The sequence below is a fragment of the Alexandromys fortis genome, unplaced genomic scaffold, assembly GCF_014885135.2.
Source record: "Alexandromys fortis isolate MF-2015 unplaced genomic scaffold, M_Fortis_MF-2015_v1.1 scaffold_41, whole genome shotgun sequence".
Taxonomy (NCBI): Eukaryota; Metazoa; Chordata; class Mammalia; order Rodentia; family Cricetidae; genus Alexandromys; species Alexandromys fortis.
The window spans coordinates 5,849,492-5,873,661 of NW_026067923.1; the positions used below are offsets into that span (position 1 = coordinate 5,849,492).

A 24,170-nucleotide genomic window follows, 5' to 3' on the forward strand; every position below is an offset into this window, starting at 1 on the left:
GTCTGTAGTGTGACACTCGCTAGGTCTGTAGTGTGACACTCGCTAGGTCTGTAGTGTGACACTCACTCACTCTGTAGTGTGACACTCACTCTGTCTGTAGTGTGACACTCACTGTCTGTAGTGTGACACTCACTAGGTCTGTAGTGTGACACTCACTCTGTAGTGTGACACTCGCTAGGTCTGTAGTGTGACACTCACTCACTCTGTAGTGTGACACTCGCTAGGTCTGTAGTGTGACACTCAGGCTTTTTAGAAGGGAAGGCATGGTGACCCTCTGTGACACTGAATTGTTTCATATCCAGGACAAAGTCACATTAAGGACTTTCTCCTGCTGCCATCACCTGCCAAGACTAATAAATAGTAGAGAAGTAACTCTTAAGGACATAGCATCTAAGAAAACTCCCAGGTATCTGTATGTCCTCCTGGAAGATGGAGAAAAGCCTACTCCTATCTGATACTCGGGATTAATCCATTAGTATCAGCGTGGCGTCAAACCCTCATTTGTCAATCTTACACATGCACGTTGGAGCCTTCCCTTCCTCCTCTGTAGCTAGGTCTCACAATGAGGCCCTGGCCAGCCTGGAATTCACCATGGAGACTAATCTGGTTTCTGACTTGTGACAATCCTCCTGCCCCTTGAGAAGTGCTAAGGGATCACTGACGTGTGTCACCGCACTCAGCTGGTGCTGACAGTTCAAGTGCAAGCCTGGCTGATGAGAAATAAGTCCACACATCTCCCAACATTACTCTGTTTATTAGCAAGAAGACAGGCTCCCACTGACCTGATTCGGCAGCCTCTGAACATGCCCGTGTCTACAAGGTAAGGGCAGACCAAAGTTGTTTTAATTCCATCCTTTTCAGCAGCCTTTAGCTCATGGCTCAGAGATTCGTGAAAACCCACAACTCCAAATTTACTGGCACAGTAATCCTGAGTAAGAGGAGAGAGAAGAGAAATGCTAAGTGTGCACACGCTCCCAGCTGATGTGAGGCTTCCTGGTGCTGTCTGGTTAGACGTTTACTATGAAGGTTACAGGTGACGAAGCCAAGACAAGGAAGCTGTCTTCAAGGACATATATCTGACATGGTTCAGAGCAGAAACAGCATCTTCCAGGCAACAACAGAACAGAAGAATGCTTTTTGCCACATCAACCGAGCATCATGTTACTATGGGGGAAGTCACTGCAAAGGGTTCTATGAGAGCTAAAAGGCTGGAGTGAAAAAATGCAGGGAGCTTTCCTTTGAAGTGCCTGGAAACCTTACAAATGGCCTCTTGTTTAGCGAAGGAGACTGAAAAACCTGTTTGTTACCAGGAGAACAAAGATAAGTTAACTTGGGCTATAAGTTATAAGCTATTAGGATCTGAAGTTAAATAGCAAAAGCCACATCTTCTGAACTTCAAACACAACTTGAGAGCATATGATATAGGAGTATTTGCGTATTTGCAAGAAGCGGCGTTTCCAATTTTCCAGGCATCTGTAGCCAAGTCTTAGGGAACAATGTGTGGAGATGTTTTATAATCTCAACCCAGTTAAGAACGGGTTAAGAAGCTGAGATCTACACACTCATACAGCACCTGCCCCTGGCCATGGCAGTTCACCTGTGACCTCACTTATCCATTCTCCCTACACTGCCGTGTCGCTCTGTGGGTCCATTCTCAACCCTGTACCTTCTACATCCAGCAAGGCTGATGAGGGAAATGGGCTCCGTCCCTGCCCTGTCTTCTGGGCTGTGACAACTTGGTAAATTGGTATTGGTAAGTTTACAGCCAAGGAGAACCCCTCCTCGGCAGCTGGCCAGTTTTAGAGGTGTGGTAGCAGGTCTCTTGTGATGTGAGAAGGAAGGAAATGCTTTAGAGCTGACAAACCTCAACTCCAGCAGTGCTGAACAACCCCAGGGAGCTCGCGACCGTCACAATGTGGCCATGGTTAATCTCCAGCATCGTCGGAAGAAAGGCCTTCGTGGTCTGAAAGAAGCAAGATGCAAGCTTTAGAACTGACATGTCACATCCCCTCTGAAGCCCAGATCACAGAACAATCTCAGAGCTGTAAAAATGACATCTCCCAGTTCATCTGAAAACATCTCCCATCTATCAAAGAGAGACCTTTTTTCTTAAGTGTCTGGCTAACTTAGCGCCATAGCATTGCCCTGCTAGACCAGCTGTAAGCCGGGACCAACAAAGCTGTAACCCAAGAACTTTGGGGGCTAATGTCCAGAGATGAAAAGAAAGTCATTAGGAGAAGGTTCTTTATCATCTTTCGAGTGATAGAGATCTGCTAATCTGAACCACTCCTGGGTCACAGGGCCTTCTCCTGTCATGCCCCGTGGCTCAGCTGTGTTCCGCTCTATGAGCAGCTGCCAGCCTGCCCACCAGCAGGTGCCTCACAACGTTTCCGAGGTGGCAGATCCATGAATGAAGAGCCGTCCTAGCACTCTGCGACACCTAAGGTTTACAGTCTAAGAGACGAGCAGGAGGTGAGGTACTTTAGAACATAAACCCTGACAAAGCTCAGAGCCATTTTAGTGAAAAAATAGTGCCATGGTGTGAATGCCGCACTGCTGGGAACCCAGAGGAGCCCGAAGGACCACAGTCCTCTGTGGAGCACATGCAGGGTCTCCCCACAAAGGCAGAAGTCCACCCACTCAGGGTAGCAGATGATAGAGCAGGCCCACAACAAGGTAGCAAAATCAGACATTGCATGGGCTTCTTATTAAACTACTGACTCCTGTCTCCAAGACACAGGCAGTATTTAAACAAAAAGATCCCCTGAATTACTTAAGATGATCTATAAACCATCCCACCAGGCTCCCAACAGTTTTATAACCTGCTTCTTAAAAGAAAGCAGCGAAGAGCAATCTGTCTACTGTTGAGTTATGGTCTACTTCCAGCACCGGTCCCCATGATTTATGAACTTACAAGACAAAACACTACACAGCCTCCTCTGAGAAGAGCTGCGTTCCATTTCAGACACTTTCCTGCTGAGGTATCAAAGTCTGCACACGCATTTCTAGTGCTTGGATAACTCATGTGCACAAGATCAAAAACAGTGGTCCCATTAATTCTGAAGCTTTCCACACTCCAATTCATGGGGCAGTTGCCAGATGAATCTTCAAGTGACTCGAGGTCTTGCCCAGACTGTTTCCCGCATCATCACAGCGCACCCATCCCCCAAACGACATCCCGTTTGCTTGGGGCTATTTTGGAACCCATGCCAGGCTCACTCTCATCTGCCCGCATTCCTGTCCTATAGAAACCGAAGTGTAACATTCATTACTCATTTATCTCGTTTTTAAATGAGTTTCAAATGCTCAACATCACTGGAATCTTCAATAATAACTTTACTAAGTTTTAAAATTCCTATAATTCGCTTTCTTTCTGTGCTGATATGGCACCCGCCAACATGGTGAACGTTCCTAAGACCCGCCGGACATTCTGCAAGAAATGTGGCAAACACCAACCCCACAAAGTGGCCCAGTACAAGAAGGGCAAAGATTCTCTGTATGCCCAGGGAAAGCGGCGCTATGACAGGAAACAGAGTGGCTATGGTGGGCAGACTAAGCCTATTTTCCGCAAAAAGGCGAAAACTACAAAGAAGATTGTGCTGAGACTGGAATGTGTGGAGCCCAACTGCAGATCTAAGAGGATGCTGGCTATTAAGAGATGCAAGCATTTTGAACTGGGTGGTGATAAGAAGAGAAAGGGCCAAGTGATCCAGTTCTAAGCTGACCTTGTTATGAAGACAATAAAATCATGAGCTTTCACTCAAAAAAAAAATCCTATAATTCTTTATTTATTTTAGTCTTTGCGTATGTGATATCAGAGATTGAACCCAAAGAATTATGTGCACACCACTCAAAATACAGCCCCAGGTCATGTGGTTTCGTATTGTTCTAGACCAGCTTGACTTTGTCTACACCCTAACATATCATTATGTATTTTACAGTGTTTTGATTCTGCTTGTCTTATACTTGTCTGGCTATCCCAGACAAGCTCAAAGACATAGCTCAGTCAGTCTTACAAATACTGGAGCCAAATCCTTCTCATACCACATGGACCAGCACACTGTTGCTGTCCGGAACAGAACACCAATGCTTTGGTTCCACTGTTTCTCTGGAGTAGTAAACAGGAGCAGGGCAAATCCGATACTAATAATTACTTTGGTCAGTTGGCATTCCAGGTCACTTAAGGGCTCAACTTCAGGCTCTATAACTTACATGCAGTGGTTATTCCACAGAACTGAGGTAGAGGAGTTTGCAGGAGCACATACACTTCGAACTAAAGTAGAAGGTATGAAGTCTTAAGAGTAGCTACATCTCCTGAACGTCTAGTTAAGACTAATGCCTGCAGATTAATTAAAGGGTCTCTCATTGATTGGCCAGACAGACTGAGTGGCGAACACCAGGGATCCATCTGTGCCCCCTGCCAGCAGCAGCAGACTTAAGATCCACACCACCATACCTGGCCTTTACTGGGTGCTGGGGATCCAAGCCCAGGATCTTAATGCTTGTATAAGCAACACCTTATCAACTGAACATCTCCCCAGCTCCAGGGAAACATCTTCTTAACCTGAGCCAACTCATCTCTGAGGTCACTTCTAGGGACTTGTGAGCCAACCTAAAAACTTACCTTAAGCTGAAAGGGAACTTACTATCCCAAATCTGCTGAACACTCCAGCTTATCCTGGCCCACCTCAAGTGTGCCCAGAGCACTTGTGTAAGCCTCCAGCCGGGCACAAGTGCAGAGCGACTGCAGCGCCTAACGCTAGTCCGGGGAAAGATCAAAATTCAAGGCACAGTTCCTTCTGCGCATATTACCATTTCAAATCATCACAAAGTCAAAGGAACCTAGTCAAACCATTCTGAGTTGGAGGGACTGTCTATATTAAGTTTGCCTAGTGTTGAAAGACAGGGATAAATTTAGTGCCTTTTAAACTTTGTTTTAAAAGTTCTTAATGCAGGTAAGTACAAGGACTTCATATTAAATGCTAAGAAACGGCACACAGTCTAAAAAAGCCAGGAAGATTTTGGTCTTCTTGCTTTGGTGGTCATGTTCAGCAACTGGGCTGACTGAAAACCCATTCACGCCAGCGTAGGTAAGACTCTGATAACCGCTGGGCCGTACGTGCTAAGGGCCTGTCTAGAGGCATTAAGCAACTAACCCAGATCCCCAGCACAGAACAGGGCAGGTGACAAGTTCCCAAGGTTGTGACAAGGTCTCAACTTTAATTTGTTGCAAAATTCTGAAACTGATTAATGTCCCCTCCTCCCTCCAGGAGGGAGTCTGGTAATATCAATGTATCCACTTGACAGGCACTCCCCCAACATCTAGTATTGGCAGGCACTATGTAGGGACCTGGCCAAGCAGCCATTAGTGAGCCAGGGGCTGGCCCATTCCTCCACTTCTGTCTTTGAGCACAACTCTGCACTCACCCGTGCATCAGTGTAAGTCAGCTCGAGTTTACCTTTAGCATAAGAAGGTGCACAGTGTCAAAACAATGTGATTTGGGTCTAATTTTACTCTGATGCCCTTGGTCCATCTCACCCACCTGCAATGCTGTCTGGAAAGCGAAGGTACTCTGTGTTTAAGGGAGGGGACAGAAATAAAACAATCCAAATATGGCCAAGTAACTGGTCTTTATGTGTGCACTACCGGAGAACTGTTTGAGTGGCTAGTTACAAGATACGGAGAGGAGTGTTTTGTTCAGATACAAAGCTCTTTTTAGTCTTAATCTTTACAGTAGCAGTGGTCAATATTCAATTTGAAGCACATGACTTCTTTACCTAACAGTTACCTCTGAATGAAGGAACTGGAATGTGCCTTCGTATAGTTTACATTTTAAGACAAAGGCTCATACTTTTCATTTAGAAAGTGTCCAGCTGTAGGTGAAGCTATAAACCACGACACTCCTGACGATACGCATTACAGTTTGACCCTAAGAGGTGAAGCCATCTGAGGCCGCACAGTCAGCCTGCAGGTTTCGGGCCGTTTGAATGAAACTCTTACCAGGCCTTCCCCTTTGCGAAGCAGAGACAAGCCTGAGGTAGTCAGTACCCGCGTCAGGATCACTCCAGTGCCCGCTGACGCCACACGTGACTGCGCACTGAGGCCGTGGGCAATTACAGCTGCCACAAGCAACCCCACCTGAGGTATGAGCTTTGCTAGTAGATAAAGTTAGACTCTTACTTTGTAAGAAAAAATACTGCAAATGGGTGAGTAGAAGCCGTGGCACTTTCAGGAATTTTCTGAAGTAAGCTCTCCCGTCGGATTCTTCTTGCCCTCAACAGTCTGCTAGATGACATCTGAGATAGCAGTGTACTCCGTCCTTGACACAGCTTGACAGCAGAAAGAAATCCGGCGCTTGGCAATGAATTATTAATGTGCACAAATATTGTAGCATGTGTGAGGTGGAGACCAGCGAAAGGTGAAGTGCTAGTTGCCATGACACCAGTCAGTTCAAGCTAAGGTTCATCATCTTCACCTTTGTCTCAAAGAGTCTGAGCCTCGCGCCTAAGTGACTTCAGGCATGAACTTGAGCATGTACTGCACGTGTGCTCTCAAAAGGGACAACTCACAAAGTCCGCTGACCGTCGAGCGTGTTGAGACAAGAGGATCTAGATGGGGTTCAGGCTGTGTAGCCAGGCCCACAGTGGTTGCTAAGGTTCCCTAGGTCCTGATTTAAATTCAGACAACTGTACCCTGCTTTCTCTTCTCGCTCACACGTTCTGAAAGAATGGAGGAAAAAATCTAGCGTCCATCAGAGAAGCCACAGTTGGTCACAGCACTGGCAACTCTTAGTTGGGACCTAGGACTGTTTAGTGTTTGTGTTCCCCGCCCCCCTCCCCATTTGTAAAAATGAAAACTTTCATTGGCATTCCGTGTTTCCGTCGGCACAGTTCCTCAAGGTCCCTCTTCAGAGCTCTGGGCACTCTGGAAGGAACTGTTAAGGGTCCCGTTTACACTCTGAGCAGGGTCTTCCTAACAGAGAAGCCAGGGCTGCGTAGGGACACTACATGCTGCAGCTTGAGCAATCTTTGAACGCTATGTTTACACCAACTTAACTCACAACAGCCCGCTGTCCAGACTGTTCTTGGTGCTCTTAATGACAGACTGGGCAGCACGGAGCCTGCAGCTGCACTGTCAGAACCAATCAGGCTCAACGAGAGGATGTGGAGAGATGTGGAACCCGGCAAAGGCTAACTTCTGCCATCTGGACACATCGCACGGTGGAGGCGCAGGTGAGACACACAGAGTTCAGGTTCACGGACACAAAGGGGAAAATTAATTTCTCTCAGTAGAAAAAGGATTCGCACTACATTTTTATGCATTTGCCAGACCATCCCATGAACAATCTCAGAAAAGCTATCTTTAAAAAAAATTCAAAGTATTTGTCTCTCAGTTGAGTATTCAAGGATAAACAGAAACTCGTTTCCAAGTGGGATAATGGGAAATGGGTTAATAGCGCTGACATACCTAGTCCACACGGCAGCATGATATACAATTTAGGGAAGGAAAAAATAAAGATGAAGGAGGGGAGGAACAGAAAGAGGAGTAAAACCAAGACTGCACTGAGCAGAACTTTCACACATGGAAATGTTGTGTCTCCCCAGGAGTAAACCCCTTTTCTTGTACTTTGCTCATTCTATCTGTGCTACTACCAGAGTCTTTATCAGGCTCACAAGAGAACACTCTGCACGACCATCATGGAATCTGGCGGCGCTCCTCTGTGAAGCCTCAGTCATGGCTCCTGGAAAACTGTGACTCAATCGTGAAAACCTTTGTATATGTGTATTTGTGTGGATGCATCTTTCTGTCCCCCTCTCTCCATCTCTGTGTGTGTGTGTGTGTGTGTGCGCGCGCGCGCGCGCGCACACGCCCGCCGGGGGTAACCTCCAGAGCCACTCTTTAGGAGCCATCCACTTGTTATTTTCAGACAAGGCCCCTCACGGGAACCTGGGATTCACAGATAGGGCCACAATGGCCAGCCAGTGAGCTTCAGGGATCTGTGAGTCTCCATCTTCCTGGTGCTGGGATTACAAATGTGCACCACACCTGGCCTTTTCATGTGCACAGTGGGCATTAAACTTGGGTCCTTAGAAGCACTTTACCAGCTGAGCTATCTTCCCAGCCCCTGGGAAGGACTTTCTAAGGCACTACAAATACAGTGACTGAGTTTGGAAGATAAGAGGATAAATCACTAACATGCCCAAAGCGTACCAATGCTGATGCACTGCACTCTAGGTAAGGAATGAATGGCTAAATATTTTGAATTCTGTAAAGTTGAAGGTATCTGATGAATATATATCAAACTTTAGAACTTTGGCCACAGACAAGTGATGCTTGATAAAAGCAATCTTTATTACAAAAATACCTATAGCTAAGAGATAAAGTATATTTGCTAGGAATGTACTGATGAATTCTTTTAGATGCAGTTGACAGATCCTGCTGTTCATGTAGCTGCATGAGAACCTGTGCTCCCTGTCCCAGCTGGGCTCATTTACACAGGCAGAAAGGTCTCTGAATAGTTGTGCAACAGAGCCCTGGGGCACTGGAGCCTGGAACTACTAGTCTCTTAGCCTTAACACAATGCACATCTTACTGTCCATTAAACCGAGACACAGCATTTGTTCTAAAGACAGAGGGGAGCTGGAGAACATCACGAGAGTCACATCTGTGCTGGTGTTGCAGACAGTTCTGACTGAGAAGCTATGGACAATGGACTGAAAGCATCAGCAGTTAATCCTTGCACATGCACAAGAAGACTCCTACAGTTGCCCTGCAACCAAGAAGCTAATAAAAGCTCAGCCTTTCAAACGAACACCTAGATGATGACACCATTAGTTATTCAGCAAAAATAAATGCTTCATTAACTTGTCTTCCCACTGTTAAAGACGGGATGAATGTAGCCCAGGGCAGAAGCTGTGGTTCCAACATTCCCTTACAGCGTAGGGCCTGCTACACAGAAAGACCGGGGAGGAGGTGACTACACTCTATCTGTTGGGAGAGTGCACTGGTCTTCGGGATCCAGAGCCTACAGTCCCGACAACCAGTTACCTAACCTTCCTCTCTGGCTGGACAGAGCTCATTTGTGATACAGAAGGGGACCTCCAGGACTTATGCTCCATGTCCACAGACTCCTTCATCCGTCCCTCAACAGCGAGAACTCACAGCACAGGTCTTCACTCTGCAGCATTCCTTGCCTAAGCCTCTCGTAAATGACTCAATAAGGAATCAACTCTATTACTGCAGCTGCCAGCATCTGGTGATCAGTAAAACATCGACTCATTAAATATTTATTTGTTGTCGTGGCTGTGCCTTTTCACATAGTTTAACATGCATTCATACCTTTTATCTATTAAAAATTACAAACTGTCTGTGAGAAACACTTATCATTATTCTGTTTTGCTTAAGTCTGTGGCAGTTCCATGTGTTAAAAACAATGAACATGGGTTTTGAAATTCTGCTTCCTCTGCTCCCCAGATGATCAAAGGAGAGGTCCAGGAGCTCATAAGCTCAGGCCCCCTCGCCTATTTAACAACTCTTATGGAATAATGAAAATAGCTCAGAAAATTGCAGCCATATCACCTGATGAGTGGCAGGCTGTTGCCCAACCCCATGTCTCACACTTGTACCCCTTCCCAGAAACCATAATTAAGACAGACGGTCTGAAAGGCAGACACTGGTTCTGTACTAGTGACCAGGGACTACATCCAGAAGGCACAAGACGCCCACACCAGCTTAGCCACTGCTCAGGCCACTGCAAGCGGCAGGATGTCTTTGCCCCGGTCCAAAGGCCCTATGGCCATCAGCCCTTGTATTCACACGTGCAAATAGTTCACATACTTCACTGCTTCCAACAAGTCTTTAAAGACTTCTTTATTTAGCACAGGGTACGTGTAATCAAGGGGTCAACGCCTGAAAACCTATGGCGTCTGTGCTGAGTTAGGTGCTGCTAAAACACAAAGATAACACTTGTGACTCTTGTGAGAACTTTAGGAATGATAGAAACCGCCTTTTTCTTTAAAACAGTGGTTCTCAAATCCTGCTGCACAACTATCTGTGAAGCTCTTCTCCTCATGTCCAGGCCACACACACCATCTATTCTACAATTCCCAAGGGGGCAAAGCAGGTGGGACATACTCCCCCAGGGGACTGCAGAGAGCAGCGGGGGATCCAGGGCTAAAGCAGAGCATCTCAGACTCAGGACCACCAGGAAGTTTAGTGTCTTAGAGGCACACCTCGGGATGCTGGCGGAACATGCCTCTCATCTTCACTCGATGCCAACTCCATCGAGCCGACAGGAAGAAATGTTTCCAAAGGTTGCCATGCTACATGAAGGCAAGGCTGCCTCCTAAAAGTCATTCTCTAAGGAGCATGGTCGTCAGTGAAGAATGCATATATACGTATATATGTACATATACAACCAGAGTGATTTTCTTTTAAGGTCAGGAATACATTCTATGCAAAAAAAAAACAAAAAACAAAAACAAAAAAACCCTACAAATTTGTGCTATCCCATCACGTTTAGCTTCTATGGCTTTACACTACCACTTTACAACTAAAATCTTTTTGGGAAGTAAAATAATGCTGAGGATACAGCTGGGAATTGAACAGCGTTACAGGGTTGTGCGTGCGTGTGCATGTGTGATGCTGGGTCAGTGCTTCACTACTGAGCCGCATCCCTAGACAAAGAACACTAGACAGTAACAAGAGGACTGCTGCGATCATTAGTCAGCCCCAGCTAACCCACAAGTGCTATCAGTAAACTGTGAACTCCTAACAAGAAAACGTCCTTTTAAGCATAGCACGTCTACGTGACACCCTCCCCCATGGCAACAAAATGCCAGGGTCCTGGGCTGGGAGCTGGGGCTCAAGGAGAGCAGCACCGGTGATGCCCCGCCCACCAGCCCACAAACCCTGGCCAGAGCTCACTGCAGTCTGAAGCAGGAAGAACACAGCTCTTCATTTTCTCCCACTCAGCTTATAGCAGACTTGGAGGGGGAACGACGACACGCTGGACTTGCTCATTCATACCCTAGATCTGAACCCAAATTAAAACAAAACAAAACAAACAAACAAAAACCTAGCTGGGTGTGGTGTTTTTCTGGATCCCAGCACTGAGGCTGCAGCTGGAAGACACTGAATTCCAGGCCAACCCAGGCCGTAGAGCAAGACCTTGTCTGAAAAACAGGAGATAAGCCACTTGCTGTGCAGTGGGAAGACCCTCGTGGGAATCGTCAGGGCATAGCAGTGTGTGTTTGTAGTCCAAACAAGAAGACTGGAGCAGCCTAAGAGGCTCAAAACCAGCCAGCATGGCATAGCCAATGGTGAACGAGAACCTGTCTCAGGGCGGAAGATGAGGAGAGACACTCAGGGTTGTCCTCTGATCACCACAGGAACACTGGTATGTTGTGGAATGCACACATCTGCACGCGCACACACGAACACACACACATACACAGAGAGAGACAGAGATAGACACAGACTTTTTTGTTTGTTTAAAAATAGAAATCTTGATGAGGGTGGGCTCCATCTACAGTGTATGGCAGGACATTTGCCTAGTTTAACAGGCTGGTTGAGGAGAAGGGGAGGAAGGATGAAGACCTGCTCCTCTCCAGACAGAGATGGGACAACGATTCTCAGAGGAGAGCTGCCACTGCTGGCCACTGCTGCCATGCTCTGCACTAGCGTGGCCCCACTTCCATTAGAACAAGGTCTCAAAGACCCAAGATGGGTCAAAATCCAGATGCTCTGAGGGTGTGGCTGTCGCGACCCTGCAGACCTGAGCAGCTCAGTGCCCCCTCCCCTTCCTGGGACAAGCCAACCCCAGCCCATGCTCTGTGAGCCCGTGAGCTCACCTAGGAGAAGATGGCGTCTGTACAAGTCAGGTGCTTTGGCAGCAGTACCAGCTGGTGGAAACCGCAGGATTTTCAAAATCCTCGATTAAGATTTTTAAAGTCTTAGAGTGATCCGAAATTCTGATCTCATAAGATGCTTATGGAACAGAATAAAGATTTTTGCATTTCCCAGGAGCTAAGCAAACAAAAACTCGACCCATGCTGACTGAAATTCTGCACCAAGCACTCATAGGCCTTGCTCGCCCGTCCTTGTAGAAGAGGCCTTCTCTTGTGCTCTCCTTCAGGTCTCCTCTGCAAGGCTGACACAAACCAGGAAGCGAAGGAAGGGAACTGGGTGATCACGGATGCAACCACATGACTCTCCAAGATCTTGGCCACCTCCAATGTAGGCCATGGGAAATTACAGGAAAGGCACAGAAAAACCCAGAGCTGGACGTTAGTAATAAAATTCTAGTGTGACATTGATTCTTCAAGCTACAATTTTACATGCATGTCTAATTTATAGAGCAAACTTTCTGGGCATATTAGCTAGGGTTAATAAGTCATTACTAAACTTACCATGCTAATAAAAAATCACATTTGAAGATTCTTACATTATACCAGAGGGCAAAGACTGTAAGTGAGTCACAGGACAAGCTACTGGACAAGAGCTTTGAACATTAGTAACAACTTTACACGTCCTAACTTGGAGCTTTCGGGCGAGGGTCTGGGTCCTACCGCCTGCCTGGCTTCCTTGTGGAAGATCTGAAGGAAGTCTCGCTCTACTTCGAGATGGCTGTTTTAGCCACCGATGAAAGGATAATAGCGCTATTTAACTCAAACTTGCTGCAAGGCTCAAATGAAAGGTGAGTGTTTCTGAAGAATCTGCCAGTTCAAATGCCATATAAAAAGCCCAGTGAATGGACGGAGGCTTGTTAAGGACATGCTTGTAGGCTATTTTGGCTGAGTGCTGTCTATTTTTGGCTGGCTTGCTCCTTGTTTCTTTCTTGAGGCTCCCGCAGTTCCTGGTTCTTACTATGTATAGCTGCCGGTCCTCCCTGCCCTCCGCACAGCACCAGTCCGTACTCTGGGTTAGAACCCGGATGTAAGCACCAGAGGAAGCCTGTGGCTCATGCTGCCGAGCAGTTGTTTCACAGGCCTTGAATCCCAGAGGATGCTGGGAAACAGAAGCAAACACTTCACAGTGACACCTCTCCTCTAATGCCTTTCCTCAGTCCTCCTGGACTGAGCACAGAAAACAACTGTTTTAACTACGAACCAAAATAATACTTGAATGCAGGTTAAAAATACTCACTCCAAGTCTGTGCAGAAGTCTTGAAAATAACTGATTACACCAATTACCCTCTATGTTTCTTTCCCAGGAGACTCAGAAGCGCCTCATTTAAAAGCCCTTGAGAAAGCAGCAGGGGGCAGTATGCTAATTACAATTTGCAGGTGGGAAAATCGAGGCTTTGAATGTGATGTTTCACTTGTCCTCAAAATACCCATGTGTTTATGCAACTTACACTACAAATATTTTCCCAGTTACACTGATTTGGGAAGTGTTATTTTGAGCCTCATTGCTTAGAATAACACTAAGAAACCAAACCTTGTTAATATTCAAAAACTCCAGTACTAAGGTATTTGAGGGAAAAGGAACAAATTCACATTTTATGCAAGCAGCAAAAGCATTTGTGTGATCTTGGAAAGCTTCACAGACCAAGTAATTGGTCTTGTAAAAACACAAGTTTTGTTTTCAAATGTGAATTCCTTCTAAGTGCCTTGTCACTGAAGGGGCTGGTGTGGCGGTCAGGGCCCCCAGCAATTGTCCTTGCTTGTTAGACATTCTAGCCGCATTTGCGGACGCTTCTGTGATTACCAAGCAGACTCACATTAGTTTCTGAGCATGTTGGGGAAAATGCACCCTGACAGGTGTGAACTTGAGTTTGAAGGGAATTGATAAATACAATGGAAAGGAAAAAGGAATTGCAAACAGGCCACACTTGGGAAGCTCATCGGGTAAAACAGGCCAGCATTCCTGTGGGTGAAATCCTTCTTGAGAGGGGGATGTGGAAGGCTGCACAAACCCAGAGAACCAGGTGACTGAAACTGGTTGGCCAGGTGTGTCACGGGAAGTGTGACTAAACCCTGGGGCCGTGCTCTGCCAGCCAGGGTTAAGTCACAACACAGGGACATTTTCTGATGCTGCCTTCCTACTTTAATGTCAATAAAGAAGCCAAAGCTCCTGTCCCCTTAGTTATTTGCTAATTATGAGGGAGGGGGAGGGGAGCCTGGAAAGAACTTCCAGGACTGCAGACAGACAGATGTCAGGGGCAAGACCCTCCGAGTAGCTAACATAATGCATTGCTCTCTGAGATAAGGAATCACTAACTAACCCAAACGAGATGAACATTGTAGTCTGAGTTTGGGCATTACAGGCTCAAACACTGGATTTAACTCGTTCAAGTGAGACAGGAGGTAGATCCCTATTCTTGAGGATTGTTAGACTTTTTTCTCCCCACACTTTCAAGATTAATAGCAAAGGGTCCCTTCTCCTAGGGAAAATCGAGTTATGTTTTATGTTTTTAGGAAATAAGATATAAATCTGACCTGCCATGACACCCCCTAGTGGAACTTTAGCAAAGTACAGTTTGGGGGTCCAAAAACATCTTGGATACAGGTTATTTTTCTAATCCAAAATGCCTACAACAAGAAGGGTTCAGAATTCCTCCATATTTGCATATGCATAATGAAGTATCTTGGGGATGGAACTCAAGTTTAAATGTAAATTTGTTTGTGTTTCTCACATATACTCAGCACATATACATAGCCCAAAGGAATTTGATGCAAATATTTTGCTTCTGTTTTGACCCTATCATATACATATGGTTAAGTGTGGAACTTTCAGGTTTCTGATCAAGGTGCTCTTGTTTCTGGGGACTTCCAGTTCAAGGCTAGGGGCTAGCACCACAGTCACCTGCCCACCGCTCACCACTGAACAGAACAAAAGCAAGCAAGTAAATAAATGAAGCATGTGCTCTGCAAATTCCCCCAGAGTAGGGATCCGAGGAAGGCAAGCTGGCTGCTCGCCTCGGCTCAAGAGGCTTAATTTTAGTTTCTGAAAGAACTGAAGCAGAAAGTTAGGCAACTCCGCTATTATTTATATCCCCTATCCCAAGAAAAGCCTTAAATAAAAGGGATTCCTACTTAAAATTCTTCTACTTCTCAAGTAAGATTATTAAAGTGCTCCCAGTAATTTTCTGATTGTCGTTAAATTAATTCACTGAGGTCAGAGAATCAACCCACTCAAATTTGCCAAAGGTCATGAATGGCTCACAAACAATTGCAGCAAAAGCAAATTTAAGGGACAAGAATAAACGGGGAGAACATGGGTGGCTGTACGTTTAACCGCAGTGTCTGCAGCTCTGCCCCCGCCCCAGCGACCGGCCCTGCAATGAATGGCTAAAGACTCTGCCAAGGGCTCTCCGTTCAGCCTTTCTGAAGAAGCTACTCAGAGAGCTACCCTGGCATGGGTTAAAGAATGCCCCACTCTCCCACGCCTTTTAAATTAATTTTTACCTGGGCAGATAATAAATAAAGTCCCGGGCACAGAAACTCCAGGCATAGAGAACACCACTTTGCTTCAAGAAACTGAGAAGCACCAGTCACTTGCAATCAAACAACAGGAGGTCATTCCTTGGACCATGACTTTGAGGACTGTCCACCAGGGCCTGCCATTTACAGATAAAGACCCTGCTGCCCTTTCACAGGTGTGACATGCATCTGCTTGTCCCTGAGATAGGAGTCACTCTGCAGCCCAGGCTGCACCTAACTCACGACAATCCAGCCGCGGCCTCCTAAAATTTGGGTTTACAGGCTTAAGCCCCCATATTTGACATTGTTTGGAAAAATCGATTTGATTTTATTGTCTCCCAAAAAACCCAAACTCTTCTCCAGTGCCAGAAGCACCTGGGAAGCATGGCTACATGGGCTCTCGCAGGTCAGTCGGGTGTCTAGTCCAGCAGAGACAGAGAGTGCCAGGGAACAGAACAGGTGCTGAACTGGGAAGACAGATGTCGTTCAAGACACCATGCTTATGGCCTTCGACTTCCCATTGTGAGCAATATGGTCACACTTCAAACTCAACACTGCTTAGATAACCCTGGGCTGGGCAGCAAGGACTAGACACAGGGAAGGAAGTCCGGGGGCTCTTAGAGTCCAGGTGAGAGGACATGGAGGCATACATGATGAAGTGGACATTTGTTCAAAAAGGACTTGGTGACCAACGAATGCGCACAGGACACACAACTGCTGTCAGGCACGGTGACTCAGCCAGAGTAGGGAGTGAAGGGGTAAAGAGCTGAGCATCCTCACAGGCTGACGGACAAGGGGACAGCCAGGAGGAGCGTGAGCTTGCCAAGGGCCTAGAAATCAGTTAGGCCACAGATTACCCAGTTAGATAGAGGCACGGAGAGAAGGGTGTGAGCACACAACACCGAGGAGCCAGCGCTTTACCGTGGAGAGCTAAGATGTGGAGCAAAGGGGAGAAGGGACTTGCATTTCAAGGAGGCGATCAAGGCCACATTCTGAGAACACAGGCTTCCCTCTGCCAGCTGAGAACACACGGCACTGGCTACCCAAGTCTGACAACCAGGCACAGACTATACTCTACCAACGATGGAGTGGCGCTTTTAGATGAGATACCACTTTCTTCCTTGCTTACACCAGGATGCAAAGTATTTTATCATGTTGTAAAATTTGACTTTTAGGGGCAATAGGTTTGGCCCAGCATATATCAATATAGAAATTCAAAATTCACAGAGCATGTGATCTTATTCTGTGTACACAGTACAGCTGTGCATACTCCAAGCAGCAGCCAATCTAAAGAGAAGTCTCATCAGTGTTCAGCGACCGCCAGAACCTGACACGGTAGCCAACACGGACCTCTGCTCAGCCACCACCTCCTTCTGCTCTCACACAGCTACACACAGGACGTCTACCGGGTGGCAGGAGCCAGTTCCGGCACACTGACAAAGAGGGTACAAACTCCACATTTTCAGCAGCTACCCTGAAATAGGAAAATGATCATTCCATAAAATATTTAGTTTTATAATATTAGAGTATGAGAGAGAAAGAATTAGACAAATAATTTTATGAGTACTTTAGAAAAAACACAACATTTAAAGTCTAAGAGAGCTTAAGCCAACTAGGTTTTCCTAGTCAGAGAATACAGTATATAAGATTAAAACCAGTAAATCACGTAGGAACGCAAACATTAACGATCATCAGGTACAGTGGTAGCGCGCTAATGTCTTTAAGTGCTGCCTTACTCTGATCTAGCCAGTGGCTCTCACTTCTCCTGGATGGATTCTACTAAATAGACTGCAGACATTTAGATATGGATAAATGCTGAATTCGGTAATTCGTATTTTAAAACTGTGAAACCTTTTAAGTTAAGTGGTCTATTAATTAACTACCAATTGTCTTGTCTGACTACCATATCAATAGAAGTAAATTACTGACTAGCTATCTGACAGATTTAGTCCTTTACCATGGAAAATCTCTACTGCACATAAAAGGCCTGAGGTTGAATGCTCTTGCTTTTCTCTTTCTGGTAATCCTGGATCAGTTTGCCAATTTGATAAAGGCCAAACCCAACTCCCTGGTTTAAAAGGACCTATGGCTAAACTCTGGCTCAGAAACCAACCAAGACTCCCTCTCCGGAAAAAAAACCCTAAGCGAAGCTAATTTAGTTATTTCAGGGATAGGCGAAGCTGCAGTCACTGTATGGGGCCAGGCTGCAATGTCACTGGTAGATGAGAGGTGTGTTTTCAAGTTCTTGCCTCTCTCGGAGAGGGCATTTGTGTGAATGACTTGGATGCTCACGGCAGACAAGCAGACTAAAGCCTACCCCGCACATCATCCATGTGCTGACTGGAACCAAGAGAAGGCTCCTGGAAGGTCTGCTGGTGCAGACCAACTCTGAAGGCTAGTGCCTTCCAGTCTGCAGAGTGTATGTGCTCAGAAGGAAGGAACAGCAGCAATACAGGCTCTCCTCCAGAGGCCCGGGTCACAGACAATGAATGATGGCTGCCAAGCATTCAATCTGTGTTTGATTCACAGTGCTGTACCAGCAGCTGTCTTCTTAAAAGACCGAGCCTTGCACCTAGGAGTGGGCTCAGTACGCTACGGAAACAAGAGCACACAGGAGCAAGGGGAGCAAAAAGTGTGGGTAGGAACCGAAGGATACACAGACAATGAGTGGAAGGCAACCCCGACTTGAAGTCAATAGCTTGGTTAGTCCAGCATGATGCTTCCCTGCTCAGAAGACAGCATGGACCCATCTGAGGACTCTCTGAATAGGTTACCTTCTAAATATTTAAGCAGAAGCCTGTTACGTATGATCAAATATTTATTAACTAAATTAGAATGCAGTTCCAGGTGTGTGTGTGGGGTGTGTGTGTGTGTGTGTAGTGGGGGTTCGGCTATAACAAACTGCCACCAAACAATCTGTCACCAACTTTGTTATGTGAGGCACAAAGTTGACAAAGTTCTTTCAGAAAACACTTACTATGCGCCAAAGGACAAAATGACAATATATGCCACAAGAAGCAGAAAAGGAAAAAGAAAAAGGTTATACACAGTTCATTTAACTGTAGCACACTGGAAAAGCAGGGATTAGGCCAGGAGTGTAGCTAGGGGGTAAAAAGCCCCAACATATGCAGGGGCTCAGAGAAGAGGGTGTTGAAAGGACAGTCCTAAGGCTCCTTACAGCTCCCAAACCCAAGGTACCAGTAGAGGCAGGGGTTGGGAGGGTCGCTTACATGGCCGTCTTGAACTAGACCCTAGAGGAGCAGTGGCTGGGGCTGGCAGAGCACCTCCAAGGTGGAGTCACGTGCTATTCTAGTTCCTCCACGACTTCAACTGAGTCAGGGCAACACAGTTGGTATTCCACGAAAACACATTGACTGCTAGTTAAAAGTCTGGCTTAAGATGATCTGTCCAAATGGCGGAATGTACTCTGCTCAGCAGACCGACATTTTTAACTGGATGGGGCAACTTCTTTTCCCTGCCCAGGCATAGTCAAAAGGCACACTGGTTATTTCCTTCTGAAACAAGAATGGCGGAAGCCAAGGCAACACATCTTTGCAAACCTACCACTAACATTTTCAAACAAGAAAACCAGAAATGGAAGCTGAACTCAAGTGGCATTTAGCAATACTTTTAAACCCCCGCAGCAACCACCGTAAAGATTAAAAGCAGCCTTCTTTTATGTTGCAGTTGCTCTCAGCTTCTCTAAAGGTTTGTGAAGTCTTGGCAAGAAGTCAGAAATTCCAACACTAAAATGAATTTTCTGACTCAATATTGAAAATAAACTCTTAAGTTTAGATGCTTAGGGGAAAAACAGCTGGAGAATTCAGGAGCCTCCCATAGTTTAATACAAAGTGATGTCATTACCAACCAGGCTTCCAAGAACTCCCTAAATTGTGTGGTTAAGCAACTCATAGCTCAGCGAGGAGGTTAGGAAGGTGCAGCTCACCCTTGGTGCATGGACTCGGGCACAGGGGTGCCTATGTTACAAAGTGGCTGGACGCCACACTAGTGTTATCTGTGCCCTTTCACAGGAGCCATGGGTTTCCTTCAGCACTCTTAAATCAGCCCCTAATTTCATGTCTAAAGAACTGCTGCTGTCCTGAGGCATGCATTTAACCCAAGGCTGCACGGTTTCTCCAAAAACCTGGGTATATTTAAAATTGTACAAGTTAGAAAAAGGATTATGCAGAGAATAGTCAAGAAGGTGAAACTGGAGGAAACTTGGTGAAAGTTGAAGTTAATAGTTAGGAAATCTTGCATCACCTCAAACGTTACTGAGGGGGAAAATCAGTGTCTGGTTAATACTAATCTTCCAATAGATGTGTCTGTTCTCAAGGCTGGCGAGGCAACTGAAATCAGCTGGAATCTGTGGCGGCTCAAACAGGGAACTTACACTGTACCCGCAGTTTGTTTTTTATTTCAAATGCTGACCCTGGTTTGTTTATTTTGGAAAAAAGGTCTTGCTCTGTAGCCCTGGATGGCCTGAAACTCAGTGTTATTAGACCAGGCTAACCTTGAACTTATAGAGATCCATCTACCCCTGTCTCCCAAGTGCTGACGTTAAAGGTGATGCGTGCTACGCCTTGTCTGGGGAGTTTTTTACACTCAGAGTTATAAACACGTAGGATTCCTGACAAATTATCCTGCCAAGTCCATTCAGTTTGCCCTTACTAACTCATGGCTGTGCTGTGACACTTGATGCCTGTTCCTGCAGCAGCAAAAGGCTTGTCTGCTTTGCACACCGACTGCTCACCTATGTACGTGTACATGTATGTGCTCATTCACTCATTTAAAATGCCACAATGGATGAGTTCAGCTTATTTATATGTTCATTTCCAGAAGCTTGGAAACAAATTACATAAAGCTCATGTTTCCAAATAAAACATTAGGATAAGTTTCATCCAGGACCAGAGAAGAGCCTTGATACTGGACAAGCAATATCTGAATACTTCAGAAGACAGATTAAGTTTTTAAGCAGTTGCTAAAACATTAATGAGGTTTAATGTGACCTGTTTAGGAGAAACAGCCCTTTGTTGAGTTCTATTGGAAGACATCTCTGCCTATGGGGGTAAAACCCTATCTCCTTACCCATTCTTCCTTTCCCCTTAGTGCAGGGATATAACCCAGGGCCTTGCACATGCTCAGTTCACACCCTACCACTACCTGAACTACTCTCAATTCTTCTTAGTTCTCTTTTACTGGATCATTTCTGACTACATAAGGAAAATACAAAGAAAAAACAGTAAATCATGGATCAACATGACATGCTCAGAGTTGGAGGGAAGGTGTTGCATCTACCTTTATTGACAATCCAGCTAAAAAGGTATGGTCCTCTGGGAACTGAAGCCCCCTTGCACTCTCTGGATGCTGTAGGACTCACAGGGACTCACAAATGCTCTTCCCCTCTCTGCAGTTCTTTCAAGATGACTCCTCATTTGAGAGGCGCCAGATAAAACAGTCCCGAGATGTCCACCATCTGAGCAGTCTGTATGGCCGATGGATGCTAAGTGGCTGCCAAGGTGGCCTAGCCACTCCCAATTAACCACAGATGCTGATCTCAGATTTTCTGGCACTTTCTAAAATGTGGCTGAGCAGTAGTTTGGAAGCCTAACCCCTGACTTTATGAATCCATAAGAACTAGGGTTTTCTAAACTCAACAGAAAGCTAAATAAACAAAGCTGGGGCTTACACTCCCTCTTGTTATTTTAACAGCAACCTTTCAAAGTAGTTCACCATCATCAATTTCTACCTTCTTAAGGAACACTGAAGGGGGCAGTTTAAAATACCCACCAGACACGGCGGGGACAGCTCATTAGATGTGGTGGGGTGCAGGTGGCTTTCATGCTGGCACGCGAGTCTGTCCTTCCGAGCCTTCTCACTGAGGACCCAGGAATAAAAACAAAGACATTCATATTTACCCAGAAGTGTGCATGGCAGTTGACCATCATGGTTCTCTCGATGAGCTCATCAGGGCATTCCAGGAGGTGATGTCCAGAAACCACACCGGCATTATTGACCAGGACCGAGACCTCACCGACCTCCTTGCGGACCCTTTCAGCTGTTAGGTAGACATTCTCCCTCTTTCCCACGTCACAAGTGTAGGTAAAAACCTGCAAGTTACACGGGGGCAGGATTTCCTCCTCACCATTGCCAGCTGTCCTCGGAATCCAGATGAGGGGAGGATGGAAGAGAGAAGGGGTGCAGAGAGTGAACCACATGGCAGTCAGCAGGACAAAACTCATACAAAGCAAAAACACTACAGTGAGCTTCAAATTTCTAACACCGTAATGCTTGCCAATAATTCAGCTTACAGCTGCCTTCCTCCCCCGAAAGTCTTTGGGAATTGCAGCAATTTACTGGACAACCTTGCTTAGGGGAAAGTCATGTAATTGTGGCAAGTCCAATACAAGTAGACCACATGGGATCAACTTGCTGGAGCTAGACACCTGCAAAGAACTGAGCTCAGCCCGGAGAATAACACACATTACACATTCCTGGTTTCAGATGGGGGTGGGAGGAAGCCAGTGGCTAGAAAGCTCTACCCTCAGAACAGAAATCCTCTCCAAGGCTCACAATCCAAATTGTAAGCAACAATATGAACTCATTCAAAGCCAGGAAATGGATGAGAAGTTTCTAATGAAAGAATGGAGGTCACTGGTTTGTCTTTAAACCGATTCCCTTAAGAATTAATCTCACGGATGGAGTTTAGAAGTTAATGTGCAAGTTTACCACAGTAGAGTTCAAACAGCATAAAATCAAAATCCCTTCCCTAAAAATGAATATTTCTTTCTCTCAAATGTGTTGCCTCTCCACACTAGCTCTGAAAATGTGACATTCGGAATCTCTCCTAAAAAGCACAGGTTCTGGTAAATTAGGTAACAAATGATAGGCATGGGGGAGAGCAGGCCAAGTCAATCTGGCCATCACCAAATTTCCTAGAACAGGATCTATAGCTGATCATGATCCCCACTTAGGTTTACTTTTTTTTTTTCAGATGCACACTAGCTGTTAAGCTCATAAAATGCAGAGTGGGGTACCCCAAACCATGAAAGAAGTCTACCTAAGGTCTGAAACACTGAAGCACCTTCTTTCTCAGAGGAAGGCAATCGCTCTCAGTTACTTAAGGATGGAGAAACAATGTAATTATTTCCCGGAGCTAAAGTTATAGTGAAACATCCACACAGCTCTAGCCTAAGCGGCCCAGACCTCACAGAAACAGATAACTGCTTCAGTTCCTTGTGGAACAACTTCCCAAAGACACTTTAGCTTCCCATCATGCCACATGCAAGCCAGACTGGGAAACTGCTTTGGGATCTAAACCTGTGGTAGTAGCAAGATTCCCCCCTGCCCTCCTCTATTGGCAGAGTTTAGGAAAGCCCAGCGTGGCGCCAGAGAAACCTGGCTTTAGCGCACTTCCAGTCTTTCAACACAGAAAACCGTACTCTCTTATCAAGGGGCAAATTCCACTCGCCTTTGGAAGACCTGTGGGTGTTCTTTTCCTGGAGAGCGGGGCTGCCCGTGACAGTAGGGTGTGGGGACCCTCCGGGGCCGGGAGAGGTTTGACCCAACAAAGCACTGGCCATTACCTTGCAGAGCAGCGGCGTCGGCCGCCTCCAGGTCCCGGTAGATGTGACGAACCATGCCTGCAGTCTCCTCGTTGCTCTGCGTGTTGATGTCCCAGAGAACCAGCTGTGCCCGGCGCCGGGCAAACTCCAGAGCGAAGAGGCGGCCCAGGCCGCTGCCCGCGCCCGTGATGAGGCACACCTGGCCGGCCACGCTCTTCTCCTTGGGCCGCACCAGCCAGCGCGCCGCGGCCAGCACGAACGCCCACAGCACTTTGAAAGTGACCACGAAGAACTCCACCACGATGTTCATCGCGACGTCCCGGGTCCCGCGCGAGCCCCAGCACTGTGTGTCCTCACCCTCCCCGCGCCAGACAGCCCAGCTCCTGGCCCCGGGAGCGCTTGTCACTGCGATCGGGGCGCGAAGCGTGCGCCCCGAGTCCGCCCCCGAAATGCCGAGAGGGGCCGAAGTGCTCGGGGGCCAGTCCCGCCCGGGCGCTCGGCGCGGTGGCCACGGGCTGTGCCTGCCGCTGCGGCCGCCCGGCTCGGCGCCTCCTGCTGGCGGCCGCTGGCTTGTCCCGCAGCGCCCAGCCGTCCGGTCCCGCTGCAGCAGCGGCGGTGACAGCCACGAGTTAGGCGACGCGCGCTGCCTTCATGACCAAGCCGCCGACGCCCGAACGTCCCCTGCGCCGCTGCAGCGGCTCCCTCTCCTCCTAGGGCAGGGGTGCGCCGTGCGGGCGGCTCCGGGCGCGGGAGTTGTCAACTTGACTCAAGTTGCGGGAGGGTGCGAGCAGCGCCGGGAAGGGACGACTTGTGGGGCGCACGAGAGGGCTGCCAACCGCTCGAGGTGCCAGCGCGCCTCGGGTCCCCTGCCCTGCACTCGCGCCGCTCACTCGGGCGCCGGGCTCTGCAGCGGAGCTGTGGCCGCGAGTCGGGGCGCTCTCCGCCGGCTCTGAGAGAGCTCCACACACCGCGCTATATAACCAGAGGGAAGCGCCGGCCGCTGCAGTGGCAGCGGCCCTCCCTCCGCTCGGCCCTCCCCGCCCCCGCCCCCCCCCCACCGCGCCCTCCCTCCGCCCGCTGGCCGCCTCACCGAGCGGGGCAGCCCCTCTCCCACGACCGTGGCCGGAGCCTCCCGCCCTCGTCGCGGTTCTCCTTGCGGCTCACGCCCCCTGCTGTGGG

General features: G+C 47.3%; 2 protein-coding genes across 2 annotated transcripts in view; one reads left to right on the forward strand and one right to left on the reverse strand.

Moving 5' to 3' along the window:
- The window catches only part of Rdh10 (retinol dehydrogenase 10), a 27,099-nt gene extending 3,668 nt beyond the window's left edge, over positions 1-23,431 (reverse strand). Inside the window, exons 1-4 of the mRNA XM_050142088.1 lie at positions 23,013-23,431; positions 21,345-21,580; positions 1,865-1,963; positions 783-928 (exon numbers count right to left, since the gene is read on the reverse strand). Coding sequence (XP_049998045.1) covers positions 783-928; positions 1,865-1,963; positions 21,345-21,580; positions 23,013-23,301 — 770 coding nt within the window. The 5' untranslated portion in view covers positions 23,302-23,431. The remainder of the gene's footprint in view (positions 1-782; positions 929-1,864; positions 1,964-21,344; positions 21,581-23,012) is intronic.
- Positions 1,975-21,338, forward strand: LOC126501430 (60S ribosomal protein L36a-like). The gene has a single exon (XM_050142091.1). The coding sequence runs from the start codon at positions 3,384-3,386 to the stop codon at positions 3,717-3,719; it is 336 nt and encodes a 111-aa protein (XP_049998048.1). The 5' UTR covers positions 1,975-3,383; the 3' UTR covers positions 3,720-21,338.
- Positions 23,432-24,170: the final 739 nt, after the last annotated feature.

What these genes read in the sequence shown, in the direction of transcription:
- LOC126501430 (XM_050142091.1), top strand. Translation starts at nt 3,384, where the DNA reads ATGGCACCCGCCAACATGGTGAACGTTCCTAAGACCCGCCGGACATTC.